This window comes from Cololabis saira, chromosome 9, assembly GCF_033807715.1.
Source record: "Cololabis saira isolate AMF1-May2022 chromosome 9, fColSai1.1, whole genome shotgun sequence".
Lineage (NCBI taxonomy): Eukaryota > Metazoa > Chordata > Actinopteri > Beloniformes > Belonidae > Cololabis > Cololabis saira.
The window spans coordinates 7208482-7233848 of record NC_084595.1 but is presented as its reverse complement, the minus strand read 5'-3'; the positions used below and the strand labels follow the sequence as shown (position 1 = coordinate 7233848).

The following is a 25367-nucleotide window of genomic DNA, read 5'->3' as shown; positions in this document are numbered from 1 at the left end:
CCATCATCCATCCATCATCCATCATCCATCCATCATCCATCCATCCATCCATCATCCATCCATCATCCATCATCCATCCATCATCCATCCATCCATCCATCATCCATCCATCAATCATCCATCCATCCATCCATCCATCCATCCATCATCCATCAATCATCCATCCATCCATCCATCCATCCATCCATCCATCATCCATCCATCATCCATCAATCATCATCCATCCATCCATCCATCCATCCATCCATCCATCCATACATCATCCATCCATCCATCCATCCATCCATCCATCCATCCATCATCCATCAATCATCCATCCATCCATCCATCCATCCATCATCCATCAATCATCCATCCATCCATCCATCCATCCATCATCCATCAATCATCCATCCATCCATCCATCCATCCATCATCCATCAATCATCCATCAATCATCCATCCATCCATCCATCATACAAATAAACTTGCCTTGTCTTGCCTTAAGATTGAATCTTTCCAGCGATAACCTTGTATTTTCCAACAAGACAAGGTAAAAAACCACATTCTATACACATTACAAAAGTTGAGGAAGATGAGGGAAGCGGTACTTTAGGCTTACTTTAGTACTGATCTGTCCTCGGTGAGGAAGGTTACTTGCGGAGTACCGCATTAAGAGAACAATACCTGTTTCCATTTGATGGGTGTGCCCTGTATGCCATTTTTACCATTCCCCAGCTTTCGACTCCTTTGAATAGTTCAGGTATAACTTATGCAGCTTCTTTTCCTAAATTCCGATTGTAATGATTGTTTGCATCATCGTGTGGATTTGAGGAAAACACATTATGTCATTCTTTGCTTCAAGTTAGGCTGGAGCTTGTTATTTGGCAAAGTACCCAGGTGTTTTTGACCAATTAACTTGTCACTAAACAAATTATCCACACCATTACAGTATCTCCAATGCCTCCGGTCACATTTTAGAGGACTCAAAATTCTTTGAGGGCCTTGTCCGGTGGGCTGCAGTGTGGATGGATGAAACCCCACAGCTCTCGCCACTGAAGGCTTCTACGCTCCCTCTATTGTAATGAAAGCTTTGCATAAAATCACGTGATTTTGGACCAGTTGTTGGCAGCTGAAAGTGGTGTTTGTTATATAATAATGAATCACGTTCTAGATGTAAGTGCCAACATGATTCATCTGGTTTCACATTTAAATTTCTTTATTTGTTTATTTATTTATTTATTCATAGGATCCCCATTAGCTGATGTCGCGACATAAGCTATTCTTCCTGGGGTCCCCAATGCAATTTAAAAAAAACATAGTCCACACATACACACATTTATTGCTGTTACGGGTCACTGTAACACCGAGTCATCATATACACAAACAGCAAACTTTGTCTAAAATACATTATTGGTACAAAGAATGCGTCATACAGTCATTACAATACCACCAAGTATAACCCGCAAATAAATTGCTGTAATAAATTATAGCAGGTGATATATTTGTTAATCATTTCATTTTATGTAAATAGTCTTTTGCTACCTTTATAAAACTGTATTTTGATGTAATATTTTTGATGTTATTGGGTAATGTGTTCCATCCTGTGATAGCTCTGTAATAACAGTGTGTTTTAAAATGTTTGTTCTTGGCTTAGGTGCCAGTAAATGATCATAACATGATTGTCTGGTTGGATATTTATTGACATTTCTAGTGAACACTATCTGATCTGCAAAATATTGTGGTTTTTTACTATTAATGTGGTTTTTTACTATTAATCAAAGTCCCCAAAGAAAATAAAAGAAATAAAAGAAAAAAAACAACAAAACAATTGGAAAGGAAATCAAATAAATACAAACAATTTTCAATTAGAAACATAAAAAGACAACAAAGCAAGCAGTCAACAAGTTAAGAACTATTCATGTTTGTTTCCTCCAGAGTTGATTAAAGTGTGTTTTCTGCTCCTCCTCCAATCAGCTGACTGATCTCTGACCAGGAAGTGCAGACTCGGAGCTACTGGATCATACCCATGGATCATACGGAGACTTTTTTCTCGAAGTACATAATGAAAAAAAATCTTCCTCCTCTAAACTATTATTTTTATTTTTCTCCTGCCTGGCGCTAATACTCTTCTGTACATTTACGGAGATTTTTTTTGCATTGTGCACTTCGAGAAAAAAGTCGAAATGTCTAGATTAATGTTGAAGTACAATTTTGAGAAAAAAGTCAAAATGTTGAGAAAAAGTCGAAATATTGAGAAAAAAGTCGAAATGTTGAGAAAAAAGTCGAAATGTCGAGATTAATGTTGAAGTACAATTTTGAGAAAAAAGTCGAAATGTCGAGAAAAAAGTCGAAATGTTGAGAAAAAAGTCGAAATGTTGAGAAAAAAGTCGAAATGTCAAGATTAATGTTGAAGTACAATTTCGAAAAAAAGGCGAAATTTGGAGAATAAAGTTGAAGTACAATTTCGAGAAAAAAGTCGAAATGTTGAGAAAAAAGTCGAAATGTCGAGATTAATGTTGAAGTACAATTTCGAGAAAAAAGTCAAAATGTTGAGAAAAAAGTCGAAATGTTGAGAAAAAAGTTGAAATGTCGAGATTAATGTTGAAGTACAATTTCGAGAAAAAAGTCAAAATGTTGAGAAAAAAGTCGAAATGTTGAGAAAAAAGTCGAAATGTTGAGAAAAAAATTCGAAATGTCAAGGAAAAAAAGAGAAAAAAAGGAAAAAAAAGAAGAAAAAAGAAAGAAAAAGGAAAAAAAGAAGAAAAAAAGAAAGAAAAGAAGAAAAAAAGAAGAAAAAAAGAAAGAAAAGTAAAAAAAAGAAAAAAAGGGCCAAAATAAGACAAATTAATAATTTAGTAATTTCGTAATTTCCTTTTTTTTTGTCTTAGTTTGGCCCAAATACTCCGTGGTACTTCTGTACATTTCATTTGGCCTGATAAAGAGTTCCATGTTTCCTCCAGATATGATTAAAGTGTATTTTCTGCTCCTCCAGAGTTGATTAAAGTGTTTTCTGCTCCTCCAGAGTTGATTAAAGTGTGTTTTCTGCTCCTCCTCCAGAATCAGCTGACTGATCTCTGACCAGGAAGTGCAGACTCGGAGCTGCTGGATCATGAGCAGCAGCACCTGTTTAACACTCACCTACAGGGACAACACACACCAGTATTTCACGGTAAAGTATCAGGAATGTTTTATCTGCAAAGTTACGGACGAAACTCCGGTCAAAATACGCCGTTATTTCCCTCTGGGACGCACAGGCTAAAGCCTGATTTATGGTTGCGCGTTAAATCGACGCAGACCGTACGGCGTAGGGTACGCGGCGACGCGCGCACCTTTCGCCGTAGTTCTGCGTCGGTCTAACGTGGAACCATAAATCAGCCATACGACTAGCCGTGGCGTTAGCTCGGTGTTATTGAACCAAGTTTTCGCTTTAGATTAGGGGATTTCCCGCAGCATGTGTGTAATAAAACTTTTTTAACTCGTTCACATTTGATAGTTGTGGTAATCAAAAGTACTTTTGGAAAAGCACCAGCCCAAAAACTTACGTAAAAGCATAGACATCTTTAGACATCCGTACAAAGAGTCCTGTACCAAACCTAATGAGATATTTATTCATTTTAATGTTCCCTCGCTTATTTGGTAGCTTTAATATCAGCTCTAACCTTTCCATCAGCTTTTTGTGAAACCTTAATACTTGATTGTGAATTCGGCACACGTAAACGTGATATTTACAGAGGCGTTTTACTTTAAATCCAGGTCAACCACAGGTCACTGTGTGTTTTGACAAAGAAAAACAAAGTGTTGGGATTGTTCAAGGAAGTGCAAGGAATAATGGCTTTCTCCAGTTCATGCATATTTTAATAATGGCTTTGTCCAGTTCATGCATATTTTTGCTTAAAATGTCTGCACATGTCACCAGATAGCTGATAGTAAATGTGGACTCAGATTAACTGATAACATTAAAAAGGGCAGGGAAAGCAGTTATTTTCACTTTCTCATTGCCATCATTTTACTTTTGTATCCAGTACTCGAGTTGTAAAAAAAAAATAAAAAAATAAAAAAAATCAGGGGGGATGGTGGATTTTATCATATGGGGACAGATAATTTGTGCTGATTACAAATAATATAATATATTACGAATAATAGCACTGACCAAAACACCTGCAGAAATACTGCAGGAATGACATAGCAGCAGTTAAATGCAGCCTTATTTCTAGTTAATGTCTCATTTTAGTAAAAAAAATCTCATAACACTTAAAACAAGACTCATCACTGGAAGAAACAACAATTTTCACCTGTTTCAAGTAGATTTTCACTTGAAATAAGTAGAAAAATCAGATTTTTTTGCTTGTAATGAGAAGATCAATCTTGTCCCACTGGCAGATTTTCCTACTTATTTCAATTGAAAATGTACTTAAAACAGGTGAAAATTGTCAAATAAGTTATTTTTCTGGTGATGACTCTTAATGTTGAAATAGCAGTAAAACCACATTCATGGATGAAATGACATAAGGGATGGAAAGGAGGGATGGCAGTTTTACAGGGGGGATGATTTGGACCATTTTTATTTCAGGGGGGATGCCATCCCCCCTCATCCCCCCTCAACTCCAGTACTGTTTGTATCTCATTCAATACTATTACATTTCTCAAAACTTGTTTTTTTTGTTCACTTCTCAGGAAAAGTAGACCCATAAGCCAACGCTGGGACATGGACAGCTGCACAGCGGAGAGACCGTGGGGGAAGCTGGTCAAAGTGGGCTCAAGTGAAACTATCCTGCTCTTTAATAGGGAATGCACAGTCGGCAGAAAAAAAGGTATTATCTGTATGTTTTAAAATGAAAAATGTTTTGCTTTTTCCCCTAAATGTCTTGTTGAGAAATAATTTAACATGAGAGCTTTATTTATTTTATTTTTTTGGGAATGTCTACAACAAAAGACAATCCTGTCGGTGGTGCAGACATCGCTGTCAGCCTTTACAACCTCCCCCTTGAAAACACAAAGACTTCTTTAGTGCCCCAAACTCAGACAAGCCCTTGTGATGGGAACAAAAGATGTCTATTGACAACACGTGTGTAGAATATTAAGTAGATTTTTTTATTATTTAATTTTTTTTCTTTCTTTTTCTGAGAAAAGGTTAAGACAATATATCTCTCTATGTCTCCTTTTGTTGACAAAAGATTTTGGGGCCTGCTTTTTTTTTGCATTGTAAAGTTAGTAGGCTCAATAGGTCAGCTTGTGTCTGGGTAATGATATTTAAAAATATCATGGCAGTGTCAGGTACAAGGTTGCCTTATAGGCTGAAGACGTGGAACTATGTTGCAGGGCTCTATTAACTTTTGAGTGGCATCAGTGTTCTTAATTAAGAATAAATCAATAAATAGGAGCAGCAGAAAAAAAATAAAGCACAAACGATATATACAAGACTTCTTTTATTGAAAATATACATTCCTAAAATGCTTTCCAACTATAGAGGGATTTTTGTTTCTTTATTATGCAAGCGAAGAAAAATGAACTTTTAATAAAAAATCAGACTGAGAGCAAAACTATAACTGTAATTAATTTTTTTTTTAAATTGCAAGTAAAAACTTTTTTTTTTATTGAAATATGAATCCAAAGTTTTTTGCTTGAAAACTTTAAAGTTTTGCTTGCGAGTCTAGAAGTTTTGCAGGCTTCTGCCCAGGAAATCCAGCTCAGAAGCTTGCAAAACTGTTAGACTTGCGAACAAAAGTTTTAGATTCGCAAACAAAACTTTAAAGTTTTCAAACATTTTATATTTAAATTAAATGTTTTTGTCTTGCAATTTAAAAAAAAAAAAAAAAAAAAAAAAGAATTACAGTTTGTATAGATTTGCTCTCAATATGATTTGTTTATTGAAAGCTAATTTTTCTCTGCTTGCATAATAAAGAAACAAAAATCCTTCCATACCCAAATAGATGTTCAGTAAAACTAAATGTTGTGATATTACAAGTGTCATTGATAAAAGCATCCAGCTAGATTGTAACTAGTGCTGGGCGGTATACCGGTTCATACCAAATACCGGTGTTTATTTTTCTTATGATATGATTTTTCATATACCGTAATACCGGTGAGTATGTACAGTAGCGTACACAACGTTGGGAACGCCGCGTGGCGGAACGTAGCGCCACTGGACACTGTTTGTGAGGGGACTGTTTAGCAGTAGTGATGCACCGATTGTTCGGTAACCGAAATTGTTCGGTAACCGAAATTGGTCGGCCGAAAATGGCAAAAAAACACTTTCGGTGTTCGGTGGAATAAGTGGGAAAAAAAACGAACAATTAATAACGGCGTTGTAGTATCAGGAAATAGACTGGCCGCTCCCGTACCGGTTGCGCACCACAAACATAAATCGTTGGCCAACCAAAAAGTAAACACATAAGAATTTTACCTAACATTCACCAGGAAGTGGAACCAAAACAACATAATGCTGGGAAATTAAAAAATGTTCAGTTTTTTTTATGTTCAATAAATAATATTTTCTACCTTGTAATTTTGTAAAAGATTTTTTTCTTTGAAAAGCATGCCTAAATCAAATTTTATTTGATTTATGCACCCTCCTCATGACAGTAAAATAGGCCATTCTAAGCCAATTTAATGCAGCAATTCCTTTCCAAATCATTAGAAAATGTGGTTAACACCCAGTTGTGCATGAAAAAAAAAATACAGTGATATACCGTGAAACCGATATAATTTCGAAAAATACTGTGATATAAATTTTTGGTCATACCGCCCAGCACTAATTGTAACTACGTCGTACAACATGTAGTGAAACTGAGCATCCTCACCATCAGCACAGAAGCTGTTTTTATTGAGGATGAGTGAGAGTTACTGGGCGGTTGACACCGTCACCTCGGTTTGCTCGCATACACATGAATTGTGATCCGTCTATGTCACTTTAATGTTGATGCCATATTTCTAGGGCTGGGTATCGATTCAAATGTCAAGAATCGGTTCGATTCCGATTCTTAATATTCAGAATCGATTATCATGATTCGATCGAAATTGCAACAGTTCATGCAGTAAACAAATCATTTTAGCTTATCTAATTTATTCTGTCACCACGCACACATATTACCATGAAGCACCAGGCATTTTTCAGAAGTGTCATGACAAACTGTGTGTCCGACTACTGGGATTAGAGTTCACAGGGCGAAAATTATGAAAAAAAAAATAATCGATTTTTAGGAATTAATATGAGAATCGATTTAGAATCGGAAAATCGATTTTTTTCAACACAGGCCCACATATTTCCTCATGGTTTCAAATTTGATGAAGGCGAGGTCTTCCTTCGTGATTGTGTATGGCTGAAAACTATTCAAATTCTTTACTGCTGGTGCTCGATCCATCTCCACCAAATCACTATCAACATCACCAACTCTCCCACCACCACTAAATACTTCAGCAGTAGTGAGTTTGAAATGTTAGCTGGCCTAAAAACAGAAATCTGTTATTGTTCTATTGAAGAGGAAGTAACAGAAGGCAGATATTGATCAGGCTGAGAACAATCTGAAACCAACATTAAAGTTAAGAAAGTGAAACTGATACATACTGTACCTACAGTGGACGTTCATAGGAAAATGGACTCGCCTGGTTTTTCCTCATCAGTTATTTGCACATGTGTAAAAACTCCAAAATATTGTTTGAGGTTTCACAAATAAAATTTCAGAAACAAAAGTTTGAACCCTAGGTTAGCACCCCGCTCCACTCTGCCAATAGGTTGCTTATTTTTTTTATTTTTTATTTTTTTTTTACTTTATTTTTCTATGTGCCACACCATAGTGATAGGTTGCTTATGGGTCAATAACGAATAAGGATTTTCAACAGGTCAATTTTAAAATAATTAAAAAAAAGAATATCTATTGCAGTAGTTCAAACATTAAGAATGTTGTGTACACATAAATTCATATACAAATTTTAAATTAAGTGATTTCAGAGTTTTTTGTCAAGATGAATTGGCACTAGCCTTAAAAAAAAGTCATGTGGTGCAACCATGATTCATATTAAAATAAATTTCCTTAACATCTTGACATCTTTTTTTTTACAAGTTTTCAGTATTATACAAAAATGGTTGTTTTTTTAATGGTATCGCCACATGATATTTCATAAAATGGACATCAGTCAAACTTTGTTTGTATATTATGATGGAAATATAAATACAAATTAGTTGCAATATTACTTACTTACTTACACACTACAAGACACTTCTGAAACCGTGCCAAATAGGACAGAAGATTGATTTAAAAACATTTAGAGTGATTTCAAAAAAAGTTTTCAGAACAAGAGTCATGGTCGGACGGTCGCACCACATGACATTTTGACGCTTAAAATAACAACAAAATACCAAATAACTAGTATTTTTTGTAAAATTCAAGTGAGTCCATATGTGGGACAGGTAGGTCATATATATGGTATTTTCTTATCCATTTAAACCTTTTTTGAATTGAAAAAAAAATCAGTTTTTCAGAAAATATAGGCGTCACGTCATTGACCCTTATATTTATTTCTGTATTTGTTATCAGGATGTTGTCTGTCCTTTCCGGCCCATAAACACGTCTCAGGGGAGCACTGCAAGATTGTGAAAGATGAAAACTCAGGACAGGTGTGGATTGAGGACACAAGGTATTGTAATCTCAGAGTTTCTTTGTTAAATAGTAACGATAACACAAAAAATTGTAAGTGTCAGAGACTAGTTTCCTTTTTTTTTTTCTTCTTTTTTTTTTTTTCTTTCTATAGACTATTTTCCTGAACACTATATTACGGAAGCGTATTAGGGCCAGGCAGGAGAAAAATAAAAATTACATTTTAGAGGAAGAAGATTTTTTTTTGCATTATGCAATTCGAGAAAAAAGTTCAAAATGTCGAGAAAAAAAGTCAAAATGTCAAGAATAATGTTGAAGTACAATTTCGAGAAAAAAGTCGAAATGTATTTCAACTTTATTCTCGAAATTCTGACTTTATTTACGAAATTTCGACTTTATACACGAAATTTCGACTTTATTCTTGAAATTGTATTTCAACATTAATCTCGACATTTTGACTTTTTTCTCGAAGTGCACAATAAAAAAAACCTTCCCCTCTCAAATATTTTTTTCTCCTGCATAGCCCTGATACTCTTGTGTACTAAATTCTGTGGTTTGTAGTTGATTAAAATAAAAAAGATTAAAATGCTTAGTGCTAGGAAAGATGCTTAGATTCATACCTAAGATATGATTTATACTGTAACCTTGATGCATTGTGTTGAAATGTTCAGTTTTCACATGTCTTTTGATTTCAGCACGAATGGGACGGTGATTAACATGTCCAAACTGGTGAAGAGGCAAACCTACATGCTGCAAAATGGTGATACCATCTACTTTGTGTATAGGAAAAGTGAGCCAGAACAAAGTAAGTATCACATTTCCCTTCGTCATATGATTTATATCAGGGGTGTCAAATGTGCGGCCTGAGAGAGATTTTCATGCGGCCCGCGAGAAGTTTCCAACGCAAAAAAACGAAATGTTAATTTACTAAAAAGGAAGGCATAAATAATTGCCATGAATTGCAGCATATCCGATAATATATTTATTCCACAAATCCATCGTTATTCCACAAAGAGAGCAGTTTGACATTTTTTTAGTTTTCTAGAATACATTTGCTGATTTTATTTCTTTTTAGACGGTCGTTTATTTTTATTAACTGACTACTATTCTATCACTGCTAAAAAAGATGATAGAAGATATTTATTCAGAGAATTTCAGTTTTGAATACGAGGATAGTGACAAAGTAAAACAGTTAAAAGAGAAGTGCTGACTTTTTCGGCACACTGGCGTAAATATCCACGCCAATTTTTAAAAATAAATACACTTAATTGTACTGGAAAAATCTCTAAATCATAAAGAAACACTCTCGGATGTAATAAGAAAGATTTAGCTTTTAATTCAATTTCCTATAAAAAAGCGAAATATAAAAAAAAAAACATACTTGTTTCTGTTTCTCTTTGTAAAATGATATTAAAAGTATCTTACATAATTTGAAAAAAAAAAACGCGAAATTTCAAGAAAAGATCCTAAAGAAATATATTTTACATAATTACAAAACAAAGTGCATATTTCCTTTAAAATTAACTAAACTGATATTGGATTAGATAACAATAGTAAAAAAAAAAAAGAATTAGAAAAAAAAAACTTCTGCAACGTTTTGGTTATTTTGAGCGTGCGGCCCGCGAGAAAAAAATTGCCCGCCAAGCAAAATGAGTTTGACACCCCTGATTTATACGTTTTCATTAATGAATGAAGGAAGTAAAGATGGACAGCAACTCTTCTTGTCACCCTGTAGACATCGCCTACGTTTACCACTCTATGAAAATGGAGCAAGTGGTTTCACTGGACGCTTATGGTAAGTTGTCAACTCTTACCACTTTTATTCCTCCTTTTGTTTTTTTTTGTTTTTTTATATTGTGCATCACTACTAATGTGTGATTATTTATCCACTTTTAAGACGTGGAGCAGTCGCCCCGTAGTCACTCACCTGTTCCAGCGTCAGAAATGTCCCTCTCCGTGGAGCCGGTGATGCTCACCAAGCCGCCTCGGGATCCCACTCAGGACGAACCTCGGCCCTCCACGTCTGCTTTCCACTTCTGTATAGAGAAGCCGTTCTCGTTCGTCTGGTCCCACGGGACTCCCGTATTCAGCCCCCTGGGTAGGGTTCTGATTACCCCCTTTTAAGTAAGCTGCAACCCACTGAGAAGTGAAATGGGGATTCTGGGGTGTATGGTAGGGTTATGGAGTAGTTGTAGATATAGTAGATAGTAGAGTATAGTATATAGTAAATTACATACGACAGGCATAGTTTTTTTTTATTGTTTTGTTTGCTGCATGATGCAACACCTAGATGCCACCATTGTTAACGCCTGGTACTGTCTGTGGGTCAAAATGACTTAATTCTCCTGTTTCTTTTTTTCCGCTGCTCTCTCCTTCCTTCTTCACTTCCTATTTCTCCCTTCCTTCCTTCCTTCCTTCCTTCTTTTTTCCCCTTCTTTCCTTCCTTCTCCTTCCTTCTTCACTCCTATTTCTCGCCTTCCTTCCTTCCTTCCTTCCTTCTTTTTTCCCGTTCTTTTCCTTCCTTCCTTCCTTCCTTCCTTCCTTCCTTCCTTCCTTCCTTCTTCCTTCCTTCTTCCTTCCTTCCTTCTTTCCTTCCTTCCTTCCTTCTTACCTCCCTTCCTGTCCTTCCTTCCTTGCTTCTTTCTTTCCTTCCTTCCTTCTTTCCTCCCTTCCTTCCTTCTTTTTTCCCTCCCTTCCTTCCTTCTTACCTCCCTTCTTCCTTCCTTGCTTCTTTCCTTCCTTCCTTCTTTTCCTCCCTTCCTTCCTTCTTTTTTCCCCTCCCTCCTTCCTTCTTTTCTCCCTCCTCTCCTTCCTTCCTTCTTGTCCTGTCCTTCCTTCTTACCTCCCTTCCTTCCTTCCTTGCTTCTTTCCTTCCTTCCTTCTTTCCTCCCTTCCTTCCCTTCTTTTTTCCCTCCCTTCCTTCCTTCTTTTCTCCCTCCCTTCCTTATTTCCTTCCTTCTTTCCTCCCCCTCCTTCCTTCTTTCCCTCCCTCTTTTCTCCCTTCCTTCCTTCTTGTCCTTCCTTCCTTCCTTCCTTCCTTGCTTCCTTCTTTTCTCTCTCCCTTCCTGTCCTTCTTTCCTTCCTTCCTTCCTTCCTTCCTTCTTTCCATCCCCTCTTTTCTCTCCTTCCTTCCTTCCTTCCTTCCTTCCTGTCCTTCTTCCTTCCTTCCTTCCTTCCTTCCTTCCTTCCTTCCTTCCTTCCTTCCTTTCCTTCCTTCCTTCCTTCCTTCCTTCCTTCCTTCCTTCCTTCCTTCCTTCCTTCCTTCCTTCCTTCCTTCCTTCTTCTCTTCCTTCCTTCTTTCCTCCTTTCTTCCCTTCCTCCTTCCTTGACCCGAAAGACAGCACCATTGTTAATAACGTGTTCAGCTGTTACATGCTGTCAAATATTTGTGGTGTGAAAAAGAACATTTTGTATATGGTGAAAGTTATTTTTGATAACAGGTCAATAAAGTAAGAAAAAAAAATGCATAGCTAAGTATGAATTTATTAAGTTCTGTAAATATTTTGGTGGGTTAAATGAATTGACCATGGTTAATATTTTATATGTGGTTCGTGAGCTTTCTTTAGTTTTGTGAATGGCACCATTCAGTCAGTAATCAAATTCAAAATGGCGAAATTAAGAGTTGAGAGAATTAAACAAACAACATAAATGTACTTAGGACAATCAAATGGCAAAACATTGAGAAAACTCAAAATTCTTACTGCATGAGGTTGCTTTTTTTTCTTTAATGATCTAAATTATTCTTTATTTTTCTTATTTTTCCAGTGTGTTTTCAGCGTTATTTAATCCGTATCTGATGTTCACTTTTTCCTCTTTTAAGGCCAAACTAAAGTTGTCGCCGCCACGCAGGAAAAAGACACAGACAACTCAGAGCCTGAAAACAAGAGGAGGAAAACTCAGGGTTGGTTTTTTTTCCTATTTATTTTTACTTGGGATTTGCCTGATTTGTCACGTTACATTTTTGGTCGTGTTCCAAATCGCATGCTTATGGACTTACAGTAAACTTGCTGTTTTAATTCTGTCTTTGTTAAGTACCGTACTTTCCAGACTGTAAGCTGCTACTTTTTTCACGCGCTTTGAAATCTGTGGCTCTAACAATGTTTTATTTTTTTGTTTTAATTTATGGATTTTTACGGACTAACGAGCTTCATGCTCGTACATTTAGCCTCGTCACATTAGACCAATGAAATGATAGAACCGGTCACAGTGGACCACTGAAACTGTTCAAGTTAAATCAAATTCACCTGCGGCTTGTAGACAAGTGCCGCTTATATATGTACAAAACCTGTTTTTCTTTTTAAATTTAGTGGATGCAGCTTATATCCAGGTGCGCTCAATAGTCTGGAAAGAATTATTTTAATATTGCTGATCATGGCTTACAGCTTAAGAAAACTCAAATATCCTATCTCAAAAAATTTGAATATTCTGTGAATCTTAATCTTAAGCTATAAGACATAATCAGCAATATTAAAATAATAAAAGGCTTGTAATATTTCAGTTGATTTGTAATGAATCCAGAATGTATGACATTTTTGTTTTTTTAATTGCATTACAGAAAATAAAGAACTTTCTCACAATATTCTAATTTTCTGAGACAGTCCTGTATTTGAGGACGCAGTGTTTGAACATGCTCATGAAAGTATGTTATTTGGAACATAACCTTTGTTAAATTTATTTTAAAAAAAAGAAAAATCTTTTGCTTCCGCCCAAAGCATTTTTTTTTTCTAACTCATGTCTCGCACCAAAGTTTTTTGCAAGTACAACTTGACAATAGCCAAAATGTCAGATGCAGTAGAGTATAATATCCAGATGTTGTTTTTTTACAGATAAAGAATACGATGTGGGAGTTCCTCACACCTCCAGAGCCTGTTCCACTAACGCAGGCCTCAGTAAACCACCGGTGGAGGGAATTAAGACGGATAAGATGGAGGAAACGCTGACATGTGTGATCTGCCAGGACCTCCTGCATGACTGTATCAGGTGAATCTTCAGACCTACAGCCCTTTTTAATTATCTGATTTACAGATGTGGGTAGTAACGAGTTACATTTACTCCGTTACATTTACTGAAGTAAGTTTTGGGAAATGTTGTACTTTTAGGAGTAGTTTTGAATCACTATACTTTTTACTTTTACTTGAGTAGATTTGTGAAGGAGAAACTGTTCCTCTTACTCCGCTACATTAGGCTACGTTGAGCTGTTACTTTTCTTTTATCCCTTTTATCCGCGTACGCGTCAATCTCATGACATCACTGGGTGATTCTTTGGGAAAAATGTTTGTTTTTGCATGTTTTGTCACATTTACACAGACTCAAACACACACAGAGTTTCTATTAGTTCATGTTTGTTCTAGTTCTGCCTGGTTAAAAAAGAAAAGTACAAAGGCTTCAAAGTTTGTGCTACTTGTGCTTAATTTATTTTTTTATTCTGTTATTATTTTATTTATTTTATCATTTATTAAATTACTTGAATTTCCTTTAAGCGTATTTTAGTTTAAGCTATTTTTTATTAATTTTAATTTATTTTATTATTTTATTGATTTAATTTGCCCGAAGATGATTATTTTGTACTTTTGTCTGTTTGAATGGTTGTGTTAAAAAAATAAATCAGACGTTACTCAACAGTTACTCAGTACTTGAGTAGTTTTTTCACCAAGTACTTTTTTACTTTTACTCAAGTAATTATTTGGATGACTACTTTTTACTTCTACTTGAGTCATATTATTCTGAAGTAACAGTACTTTTACTTGAGTACAATTTTTGGCTACTCTACCCACCTCTGCTGATTTATCACCAGGAGAGGGATGACATGCATCACAAGGAGAAGCTCCGCTCTGCATCAGTCATAGTTAAATTGCTTGTTTTCAGCATTTTAAGCTATATTTCTTTTGAACGCACATCATGCATCCTCATCGAATTTAAAATATGTGTGATTTTTATAAAAATTCTGAATGTCTTGGATCTACTTCAGTTTGCAGCCGTGCATGCACGTCTTTTGTGCCGCCTGCTACTCTGGTTGGATGGAGCGCTCGTCTCTTTGCCCGACCTGCCGCTGTCCTGTGGAGAGGATTTGTAAAAACCACATCCTCAATAACCTGGTGGAGGCGTATCTCATCCAGCACCCAGGTCTGCACACACCCTTACTGTGTTAATATAACAACAACACTGAGCATTCATTAGTTTAACGTAGGGCTGGGCGATATGGACCAAAAGTCATATCTCGATATTTTCTAGCTGAATGGCGATACTCGATATATATATCGATATTTTTTCTGTGCCATAATTGGGGTTTCCCCCAAAGCATTATAGCATAGCATCTCTGTTAGCTTCATTTTTATCTGAGGCAAACCCTTAAAAAAACAGTCAGTTTTAATACAATGCCTTGTGCCAAACCTTTATTAACAGAGGTCTGCACAATATCAAAATGTATAAAACAAATGAAATAAAAATAAACTGCCTGCATATATAGAATAAAAATGCTTCTTGAATAAAATAAAACAAATATCCCTTTCCTGCATAACAATTAAATTAAAATACACTGTGCAATTAATACAATGTAGACAGTAACAGGCAGACTTTTCCACTGAGGTTGACAGTTGTGCAAATAACAAAACATTTGTGCAAATCTCAAATAAAACATTCAAGTCAATTTGTCACAAAATAAGCTAAATCAAAATCCTAAAAAAAAAAAAATTATTATTATTTTTTTTTAAAATCGATATAAACGATATTGTCTCGTACCATATCGCGTTTGAAAATATATCAATGCATATTAAAATCTCGATATATCGCCCAGCCCTAACGTCCTTTTAATGTTATTGATTTCCAAATAATGTGTCCTTTTTTGTCCTGCAGAAAAGTGTCGAAGTGAGGAGGACGTCAAGAGTATGGACAGTCGGAACAAGATAACTCAGGACATGTTGCAGCCGAAAATAGAGCGCTCTTTCTCTGATGAGGAAGGCAGCTCGGATTACCTCTTTGAGTTCTCCGACAACGACAGCGACTCCTCGGACGTTAGGTAAAAGGTTTGCCTTTGTTCGTCCTGAGCTGTTTCTGTTTGAAATCGACTTTTGTTTTCATCTCCTAAACGGTAATCTGAAATGCAAGATTGTCCAACATTCACTGTGACTTCATCTCCAAAATAAAACAAAAATAATTAAAGAGATCGTACTATACAAAAAATCGATTTTCTGATTCTAAATCCATTCTCATATTAATTCCTAAAAATCGATTCTTATGTCTTAAAACCTTTTTTTTTTTTTTTTTTCCCCTCTCATTATTTTCGCCCGGTGAACTTTAATCCCAGTAGTCGGACACACAGTTTGTCATGACACTTCTGAAAAATGCCAGGTGTTTCGTGGCAATATGTGTGCGTGGTGACAGAATAAATTAGATAAGCTAAAATGATTTGTTTACTCCATGAACTGTTGCAATTTCTTTCTTTTTTGGACTTTAAATGGATATTGAAAGGCCTGTTTGAGTTATTTATTTCTTAGTTATTTCACAATAATTATTGTGAAATTATTATTTCACTAGTTATTTTACAGTCATATAATTCAGGCTACAGCTCTAAAAACATTTTAAATAACACTAAGCCAAATCAATATCGAATCGGATCGAATCATGATAATCGATTCTGAATATTAAGAATCGGAATCGAATCGATTCTTGACATTTGAATCGATACCCAGCCCTAAATTTACCCCCCCATCCCAATAAAATATATATAATGACATTTAATGCAACTTTAGAGGGTAAACTACCTCCAAACAGCAGTGGGTGCAGATCTGTGTTGCAAAAACTAGTCATTGATGACGCAGTATTGGCTATAATAGCAGCATGACTTGTATATAAATGTGTCTGTATGTTAGAATTGCTAAAGCAGCAGTACCAAGTATCTTGCACCCCTAAGGGCTTCATTTTGTAACAAAAACTGTGCAGGAAGTAGATTATCATTTAGAGGGATGGCGACTCTCACATCCTCACCCAATTCAAAAATGCCACTTGACATGCATGGAAGGAGCTAGATTATCCACAGCAACTTCCCTTATCATTTCTAAAATCCACCATTTACATAAGTAGTTGAATTCTTTGGTTTTGCTGTTCTGTCGCCTCCATTAGTGAGCAAAACTTAATTCAAGAAGTGGTTTTACCTGCTGTAATGCTGCCCTTTATTTGGAGCTGGATTAAAGCTGAAGGGAAATCTGTTACCTAACATGTTCTTCTAGCAAATTAAATTCAATAAATTCAATTAATTTAAAGGGGACCTATTCTGAAAAACAGGTTTTCTCTTGCTTTAACATATATAAAGTGGTCTCCCCTCAGCCTGCCAACTCAGAGAAGGAGGAAAGCAACCAAATTCTGCAGAGTCTGTACAGCCGCCCGGATGAGCCGTCCAGTGTGATGTGACTTCTACGAGCCAATAAGATTCTGCTCCCGTCGTTACGTTAAATTTACATCGGTTGTCCTCCGATGCGTGAAACCACGCCCACAACTAACTCCGCCAGCCGGAGCTTCCTCCATTTTTCCGTAGTGGTGTATCGCGTCATTCAGGCAGCCAATCAGCACAGAGCCTCATTATCATAGCCCCGCCCACTCAGAATCCTGCATAGATAATGAGGTTAGAGAATGGGAAGATAAAGACCTGGCTCAGAGGCTGAATTTCTAATTTATTTAGCAAAAACAATCAAACGCTTGTTTTTAAGACATTCAAGGCCTGTTTAAAGGGAAAGTTCGGTTTTTTACAACCTGGACCTTATTTCTGGCATTTTTTATGGTCGTATACTCACCCAGGCAAGTTTGGTGTCATTTGGAGTCCTTCGGAAGATATTAGGGGTTTTTTTGCGAGCTGCTTCTCCATATAATGGTAGTGAACGGGGCACAGCGGGACACAGACGATGCAGCGTCTAAATAACACATTATTGCCGCGAAACTCGTCATTTCTTTTATGAATCACTAGATCTGCTTCCAGGACCTGTTGTCTTCATCCAGGGCTGTGTGTGTAACAAATAAATCAGTTTGTAAACAAGACCTCTGAACTCATGACGTCATCTCTGTGCGCGCACTCTGTCCTCCGTTCAGTGAGCTCTTCAGCCGTATACTCTGGCTCAAAACGGTAAGGACGTCCATCATATTCAAAGTCGTCGTCCACAACCTCAGAGCCTCGCAAAAAACTCCTAATATCTTCCGAAGGACTCCAAATGACACCAAACTTGCCTGGGTGAGTATACGACCATAAAAAATGCCAGAAATAAGGTCCAGGTTTTAAAAAAACGAACTTTCCCTTTAAAATAGGTATTAGATGCCATAATAGGTCCCCTTTAACTTTTAAATTCAAATTAAATTCATCAAATTCTATAAATAAGTTGTAAAATCAAAGAAAGTAAGACAAGAAAATCATGTTCTGAGTTTCCTTGGTGTTCTTTACTTCCTCCAGCCAGCCTCTGGTGATGTGCAGACAGTGCCCCGGCTACAGGAGGGACGTGGGTCAAGTGCTGTTTGCTACGAGTTCCAACTACTGGTTCCCTGCTCTCCCGGCCGTCCCACCTGTTCCTCCTCCACTCAGACCTGCAAGTGAGGAGGCGGAAACAAAGAGCTCAGCAGAGCAGCCGTCAACGTCCTCCGATCAGCCCTCAGGTGATAATGAGTCCACCTTTAAAGCAGCACTATGTAACTTTTCCACCTTGATCTAATATTTCCAGAGTCATTGTGATGGTACATCAACTTACAACAGGTTTAATGAACCTCTGTCATGGTCTGAGGGGTCTGTATCGCCTTCACTGGCACTATGTAACTTTGAGGAGCATGGTAGGAACCCTGCCACTAGGAATGGGTGATATTTTACCGTTCACGATAAACCGTCAAAAAAAATCCCCACGGTAAGAATTTGTATCTCACGGTAAAAATGATAAATTCACGTTGATAATGTTTTTGTGTAAAGATGAAGGAAGGAAGGAAGGAAGGAAGGAAGGAAGGAAGGAAGGAAGGAAGGAAGGAAGGAAGGAAGGAAGGAAGGAAGGAAGGAAGGAAGGAAGGAAGGAAGGAAGGAAGGAAGGAAGGAAGGAAGGAAGGAAGGAAGGAAGGAAGGAAGGAAGGAAGGAAGGAAGGAAGGAAGGAAGGAAGGAAGGAAGGAAGGAAGGAAGGAAGGAAGGAAGGAAGGAAGGAAGGAAGGAAGGAAGGAAGGAAGGAAGGAAGGAAGGAAGGAAGGAAGGAAGGAAGGAAGGAAGGAAGGAAGGAAGGAAGGAAGGAAGGAAGGAAGGAAGGAAGGAAGGAAGGAAGGAAGGAAGGAGCGAGCGAGCGAGGGAGGAAGGAAGGAAGGAAGGAAGGAAGGAGCGAGCGAGCGAGCGAGCGAGCGAGCGAGCGAGGGAGGAAGGAAGGAGCGAGGAAGGAAGGAGCGAGGGAGGAAGGAAGGAAGGAAGGAGCGAGGAAGGAAGGAGCGAGGGAGGAAGGAAGGAAGGAAGGAGCGAGGAAGGAAGGAGCGAGGGAGGAAGGAAGGAAGGAAGGAAGGAGCGAGCGAGGGAGGAAGGAAGGAGCGAGGGAGGGAGGAAGGAAGGAAGGAAGGAGCGAGGGAGGGAGGAAGGAAGGAAGGAAGGAGCGAGGGAGGGAGGAAGGAAGGAAGGAAGGAGCGAGCGAGGAAGGAAGGAAGGAGCGAGCGAGCAAGGAAGGAGCGAGCGAGCGAGCAAGGAAGGAGCGAGCGAGCGAGGAAGGAAGGAAGGAAGGAGCGAGGAAGGAAGGAAGGAAGGAGCGAGGGAGGAAGGAAGGAAGGAGCGAGGAAGGAAGGAAGGAAGGAGCGAGGGAGGAAGGAAGGAAGGAAGGAAGGAGCGAGCGAGGGAGGAAGGAAGGAGCGAGGGAGGGAGGAAGGAAGGAAGGAAGGAGCGAGGGAGGGAGGAAGGAAGGAAGGAAGGAGCGAGCGAGGGAGGAAGGAAGGAAGGAAGGAGCGAGCGAGCGAGCCTGAAAGGAAGGAAGGAAGGAAGGAGCGAGCGAGGGAGGAAGGAAGGAAGGAAGGAGCGAGCGAGGGAGGAAGGAAGGAAGGAAGGAGCGAGCGAGGGAGGAAGGAAGGAAGGAAGGAGCGAGCGAGCGAGCCTGAAAGGAAGGAAGGAAGGAAGGAAGGAAGGAGCGAGCCTGAAAGGAAGGAAGGAAGGAAGGAAGGAAGGAAGGAAGGAAGGAAGGAAGGAAGGAAGGAAGGAAGGAAGGAAGGAAGGAAGGAAGGAGCGAGGGAGGGAGGGAGGAAGGAAGGAAGGAGCGAGGGAGGGAGGAAGGAAGGAAGGAAGGAGCGAGGGAGGGAGGGAGGAAGGAAGGAAGGAGCGAGCGAGGGAGGAAGGGAGGAAGGAAGGAAGGAAGGAAGGAAGGAAGGAAGGAGCGAGCGAGCCTGAAAGGAAGGAAGGAAGGAAGGAGCGAGCCTGGAAGGAAGGAAGGAAGGAAGGAGGAAGGAGGAAGGAGGAAGGAAGGAAGGAAGGAAGGAAGGAAGGAAGGAAGGAAGGAAGGAAGGAAGGAAGGAAGGAAGGAAGGAAGGAAGGAAGGAAGGAAGGAAGGAAGGAAGGAAGGAAGGAAGGAAGGAAAACCCAAGAAAATAAAGAAAGCGGGAGAGTAACAAGCTAAATGCCCGGACAAGAATAAACATTGTCCCGGCGTTCACTCACTGGCGTGAGCTGAAAGACGAGGAGGGATGTCCGACAAGAGAGACAGAATTGTTATGATACAAATGTAAATGTAGAGTTCTATGTTCAATAAGAATCAAAATTAGAATGTTTTCACATACAGGGGATTCGTCTTGGGTTCTAGTATTTTTCCTGAGAACTGTAAAATTGTGCAGGGCTGATCTGCAAAATATAAGGAATGGGCATTCAGTTATTCACAGGTTATAAAGTATTTTATTATTTTGTCAGTAAGTATGTTGGACTACTAATTTATGAGGAAGTTCCTCTACAAAACGTTTGTAGTTTGGGGCGCATTATCTCTCTGAAACAGGACAGGGGGGCGGGGGGTGACTTCACTAATAAAACCAAGTTGAACTCAGTGATTTTCAACATCGTCAAATTATATTGTTTATCCAAAAATAGATACATTATCTCTTCACTATCCATCCTGCAAACGACCGCTGAAAACAGAAAAGTAGTTTTGAAAGTCTGTCCCGTCTTATTTCATTCACTATCAAAACAAATGCAGCGACGGGGACAGGAGTTTTCCGGCAGTACGCGCTAGGGCTGTTCGATTTTGCCCAAAAATAAAATCTCGATTTTTTTTTTTCTCTCAAAATCCGATTTTCGATTACGATTATTTTGTGAATTGACAAAAGGCAAAGAAATGATTTCAAAATATGCTGTTTTTTTATTGAACATTTGCCCCATTTGGGCTTTAAGTGCAAACTTTGCTCTTATTAAACCAAAAATCGATGAATAAAGTGCAAAACTCTGTAAAATAAGTTGAAAAAAAAGTTTTAAAAAATACAATAAAATATAAAGTTTTATCTCTGAAAAAAAAAAAATCAGCAAATCAGCACTTGCAAACATACAGTAAGTTATATTTCCAATTAAATAAAACAAGACATTTTCTAATTAAACTAAACTGGGTCTTTGCATGCTAAATAATAATGCAACCCATGAAGGAGGTAGAGGTGTGTAATGTCAGTCATTACATTTGCTATTCACATTTGCAAGTTTTTTGCAAGGAACACGAGCCGGTCTACGGCATCTGGCTTGAGGGATGCCCGGTGGCATGTTACAACGCCCCCTCCTACACTAAAGAGCCTCTCCGATGGGGCACTTGTCGCAGGTATTGAGAGGTATTTCCATCAATCATTAATATGGTATCAATCATTAATATCTGTGCAGACAAGGTTAAAAAAAAAAAAAAAAAAAAAAAAAAAATTAGAAAAATCGATTTTACGATTTTCACATTTTAACATCGTTCTAATTACATAATCGCGATTACGATTTAAAATCGATTAATCGAACAGCCCTAGTACGCGCTGGTGCTCATGGGAAATGTAGTGTTCTTTCTGGTAAAGCATTACCGCTTTTGTCCAAAGGAGCCGCCAAACTCAACAAAAGCTGAAAGTTACATTGTGCTGCTTTAACTAGAAAAATGATCTTTTCTTCTGGTGCTACCTCAGCAACGACTGTAAGTTCCAGCTGCGATGTTTCGGTACCGGTTTGAAATGCTTTTCTGCCCGACAGCCCCTCCCGTCTACAGCTGCCCCCCCCAGGGCTGCCATCTCATCTGCACCTGCTGCCTGCAGCCCATGCCAGACCGGCGCGCCGAGCGAAACCACCAGCAGGTTATTGCTCAACAATGTGAGTGGTCCAAAGCCCCTTTTGTGCCTCTCTGCGGAGGTGTTGTGTTTCTGTCAGCTGGAAGTGGATGATTAGAAGCTTCCTATTCCTCATAAGCTTCCAGCAACAATGAAAAGGGAAAGGTATTCATATCGGATTGGGAAATTCAGTCAGTTTAAAATATAGCATTGCTGATTATTACGGTAAAGACCTACGGAAGAGTATTAGGGCCAGGCAGGAGAAAAATAAAAATAATATTTTAGAGGAGGAAGATTTTTTTTTCATTATGCACTTCGAGAAAAAATTCCAAATGTGGAGAAAAAAAGTTGAAATGTCGAGATTAATTTTGAAGTGCAATTTCGAGAAAAAAGTCGAAATGTCGAGATTAATGTTGAAATACAATTTCGAGAAAGAAGTCGAAATGTCGTGATTAATTTTGAAGTGCAATTTCGAGACAAAAGTTGAAATGTCGAGATTAATTTTGAAGTGCAATTTCGAGAAAAAAGTCGAAATGTCGAGAAAGAAGTTTAAATTTCGTGAATAAAGTTGAAATGTGGAGAAAAAAGGCGAATGTTCAACTTTATTTTTGAAATTGTATTTCAACATTAAATATTAGGAGAAAACTCAATTCAAAAAACATGTTAAGTCATTTTTTAGATTGGAGAGTTAATAGTGTTGTTTTATCATTTCGGGAACTGTGATTTATTCTTTTCTTTTTCTTCTTTTCTTCTCTTTTTAATTGCAATTGGATCTGTGTATGTTTTGTAACTGGAATTGTATGTTATTGTGTATTGTTGTTTATATTGTACTTTTTAAATAGGACCCCAGGAAGACTAGCCTGGCGTTTTGTGCGTCGGCTAATGGGGATCCTTAATAAACATAAACATAAACATTAATGTCCATATTAGGGCTGTGCGATTAATCGATTTTAAATCTAAATCGGATTTATTAATCAAGACGATGTTAAAAAAAGGAAAATCGGAAAATCGATTTTCCTTTTTTGCAGCTGGCTGCATTACAGACGGAGCTCGTCTAGTCATCTTTGTTTGGTCAAGAAAATTGTAAATGTTTTCACTTTACTAAACTCAAGGAGGATTTACAGTATCTTTCAATTGCACTTCATTCCCAATAGGGAAATTTGTTGGCTATTTTTCTTTAAAAATAAAGATAAAATATTTGAAACAATTTATTCCATTGTTTTTTGTAGTTTTACCAAAAAAATCAAAATCGAAAATCAGGTTTTCAGAGAAAAAAATCGGGATTTTATTTTTGTCCAAAATCGCCCAGCCCTAGTCCATATTTAGACTTTTTTTCTCGAAATTGTATTTTAACATTATTCTCGACATTTCGACTTTTTTCTCGAAGTGCACAATAAAAAAAAACTTCCCCTCACAAATATTTTCTCTCCTGCCTGGCCCTAATACTCTTCAGTAAAGACCAATTTTTGTCCATGAATGAATGAATAAATAAGGCAATGCTTGCTAAAAAATCTGGAAGTATAATTTTGTGTTTACAAGCCTTACTGGCACAAATTCCTTCTTTCCCTCAAAGGCGTGACGTGTTGTGTGTTGGCAGGTGTGCTGTGCCAGCGACCGTTCTGTCACATGTACTGGGGCTGCCAGAGGATCGGCTGTCAGGGCTGTCTGGCTCCGTTCACTGGTACGTTTGCATTTTAGCACAACAGATCCAGGTCAACGCTCATTTCAAAGAACCTTTGACTTTACAAAGACGGTTTCCTTTCATTGCAAAGGCTGATTCCTGAATGGTGTTCAAAAACAACATTCTGTGTTTTATGATTGTTTTAATTGATATCACTTCAATTCATTCTTCTAGTGTGTGTGCATGTGTGTGTAGGTCATGTCACTGACTACGTTTACATGCAGTCAAAATTCGGGTTATTGCTAATATTCCAGTTACTGAAACATTGGGAATATTCCGTTTCCATGGTAATTAATCATTCAGGATATCTGGATCAAACCAGCGACGCACGGAGAACGTGATGACGCAATTCCCGTCATTTCCGCTTCTTCTTCCTGTATCCAAATTCAAAACAAATGCTGCTTTGCGCAACTTCTTGCTCACCTTCTTGTAAATCTGGCTATCCCGGTACTTTCTACCGTCTACAAATGCAGAAATTTTCATATATTTATGAAGTGATTAGTCTCCTCCTGGTCTTGTGTTTCTCCGTGTTTATAAGAACTTCCTGGACTCAAAAGACCAGGATTCCTTGTGAACAGAACATGTGCGGAAAACAAATTCCTGTTCCGTTTGATGGGGATATTCTGTTTGGTGTTTACATGACCCAATATTCAGGTTTTAAAAGGAGTAACCCAGGGCTCATATTCGGGTTTTTAAAAACCTGAATATGAGCAAATTCAGGTTATTCAAAGGGGTTATTGGTGTTTACATGGCCGTGCAAATTTGGGTTATTGCCAATATTCGGGTTTTAAAAGGGTTATTGATGCATGGAAACGCAGTCAGTGATAAACACTTCACATTAGTTAGATTCAATGTTATTTATATTATATTTTATTATATTACAATTTTACATAAACAATGGCAGGTAAAAACTCCCCTAGTGGGAGAAAAGCTTTTTTAGCCAAACAGTGGCAAGAAAATCTCCCCTTTTAGGAGGGAAGAAACCTGGACCAGGACCTGGATCTTAAGGGGGGTTGTTGCCATAACACGCACACGTGTGTCACGCCCCTTAACCCTTGTACTGTCTTTGGGTCAAAATGACCCAATTCTTCTATCCTTCTTTCCTCCTGCCATGCTCTCTCCTTCCTTCTTCCTTTCCCCTTTTCCTCCTTTTTTACCCTCCTTTACTCCTTTTTCTTCTACCTCCCTTCCGTCATTCGTTCCTTTATTACCTTCTTTGCTTTTCTTTCCTTCTTTCCTTATTTTCTCCCCCCCTTCTTTTTTTCCTTTTCTCCCTTCTTTCCTTTCTTTCTCCCTTCCTTCCATCTTTCCTCCCTTCCTTACTCCCTTTCCTACTTACTTCCTTCCTTCCTTCCTTCTTTTCTCTTTTCTTCCTTCCTTCCTCCTTTCCTCCCTTCCATCTTTTCTCCCTTCCTTACTCCCTTTCCTACTTCATTCCTTCTTTTCTCCCTTCACCCTCCCTTGACCCAAAAACAGCACAAGGGTTAACAGGCATCATCTTATACTGAATTCAACTGTCAGCACTGATTTTGTTGCAACAACAGTGTTACATGTACAAGACTTCACTTCAGCATAAGATGAACTTTGACCACAATATTGTATTTATGAACTAAAAAGATGTATCACACGAAACTGTATTACTTTTTTGTTTGTTTGTGGTTGTTTTTTTGTCAATTACACTTGCTAAATGTTTGGTAGTAAAGCTAAGTTGTCCATCTGTTTCAGAGCTCAGTCTGACTGACACTTGCCTTGATAATGCGCTGAACAACAATCACTACGAATCAGGAGTCCTCAAAGTAAGATGCATTTTGTCTTGTTTCATGAATATTCAGCTACTTTAGCTTTAGCTACTACAGACTTTTGT

General features: G+C 38.0%; 1 protein-coding gene across 1 annotated transcript in view; it reads left to right on the top strand.

Annotated features, from left to right (window-relative positions):
* The first annotated feature begins 3053 nt into the window (after positions 1-3053).
* Positions 3054-25367, top strand: part of chfr (checkpoint with forkhead and ring finger domains, E3 ubiquitin protein ligase) — a 30842-nt gene continuing 8528 nt past the window's right edge. Inside the window, exons 1-14 of the mRNA XM_061729755.1 lie at positions 3054-3151; positions 4657-4793; positions 8517-8616; positions 9272-9381; positions 10312-10371; positions 10474-10674; positions 12397-12477; positions 13403-13556; positions 14545-14699; positions 15429-15591; positions 18010-18209; positions 21749-21865; positions 23420-23503; positions 25229-25299. Of these exons, the coding sequence (XP_061585739.1) occupies positions 4688-4793; positions 8517-8616; positions 9272-9381; positions 10312-10371; positions 10474-10674; positions 12397-12477; positions 13403-13556; positions 14545-14699; positions 15429-15591; positions 18010-18209; positions 21749-21865; positions 23420-23503; positions 25229-25299 (1602 nt within the window). The 5' untranslated portion in view covers positions 3054-3151; positions 4657-4687. The remainder of the gene's footprint in view (positions 3152-4656; positions 4794-8516; positions 8617-9271; positions 9382-10311; positions 10372-10473; positions 10675-12396; positions 12478-13402; positions 13557-14544; positions 14700-15428; positions 15592-18009; positions 18210-21748; positions 21866-23419; positions 23504-25228; positions 25300-25367) is intronic.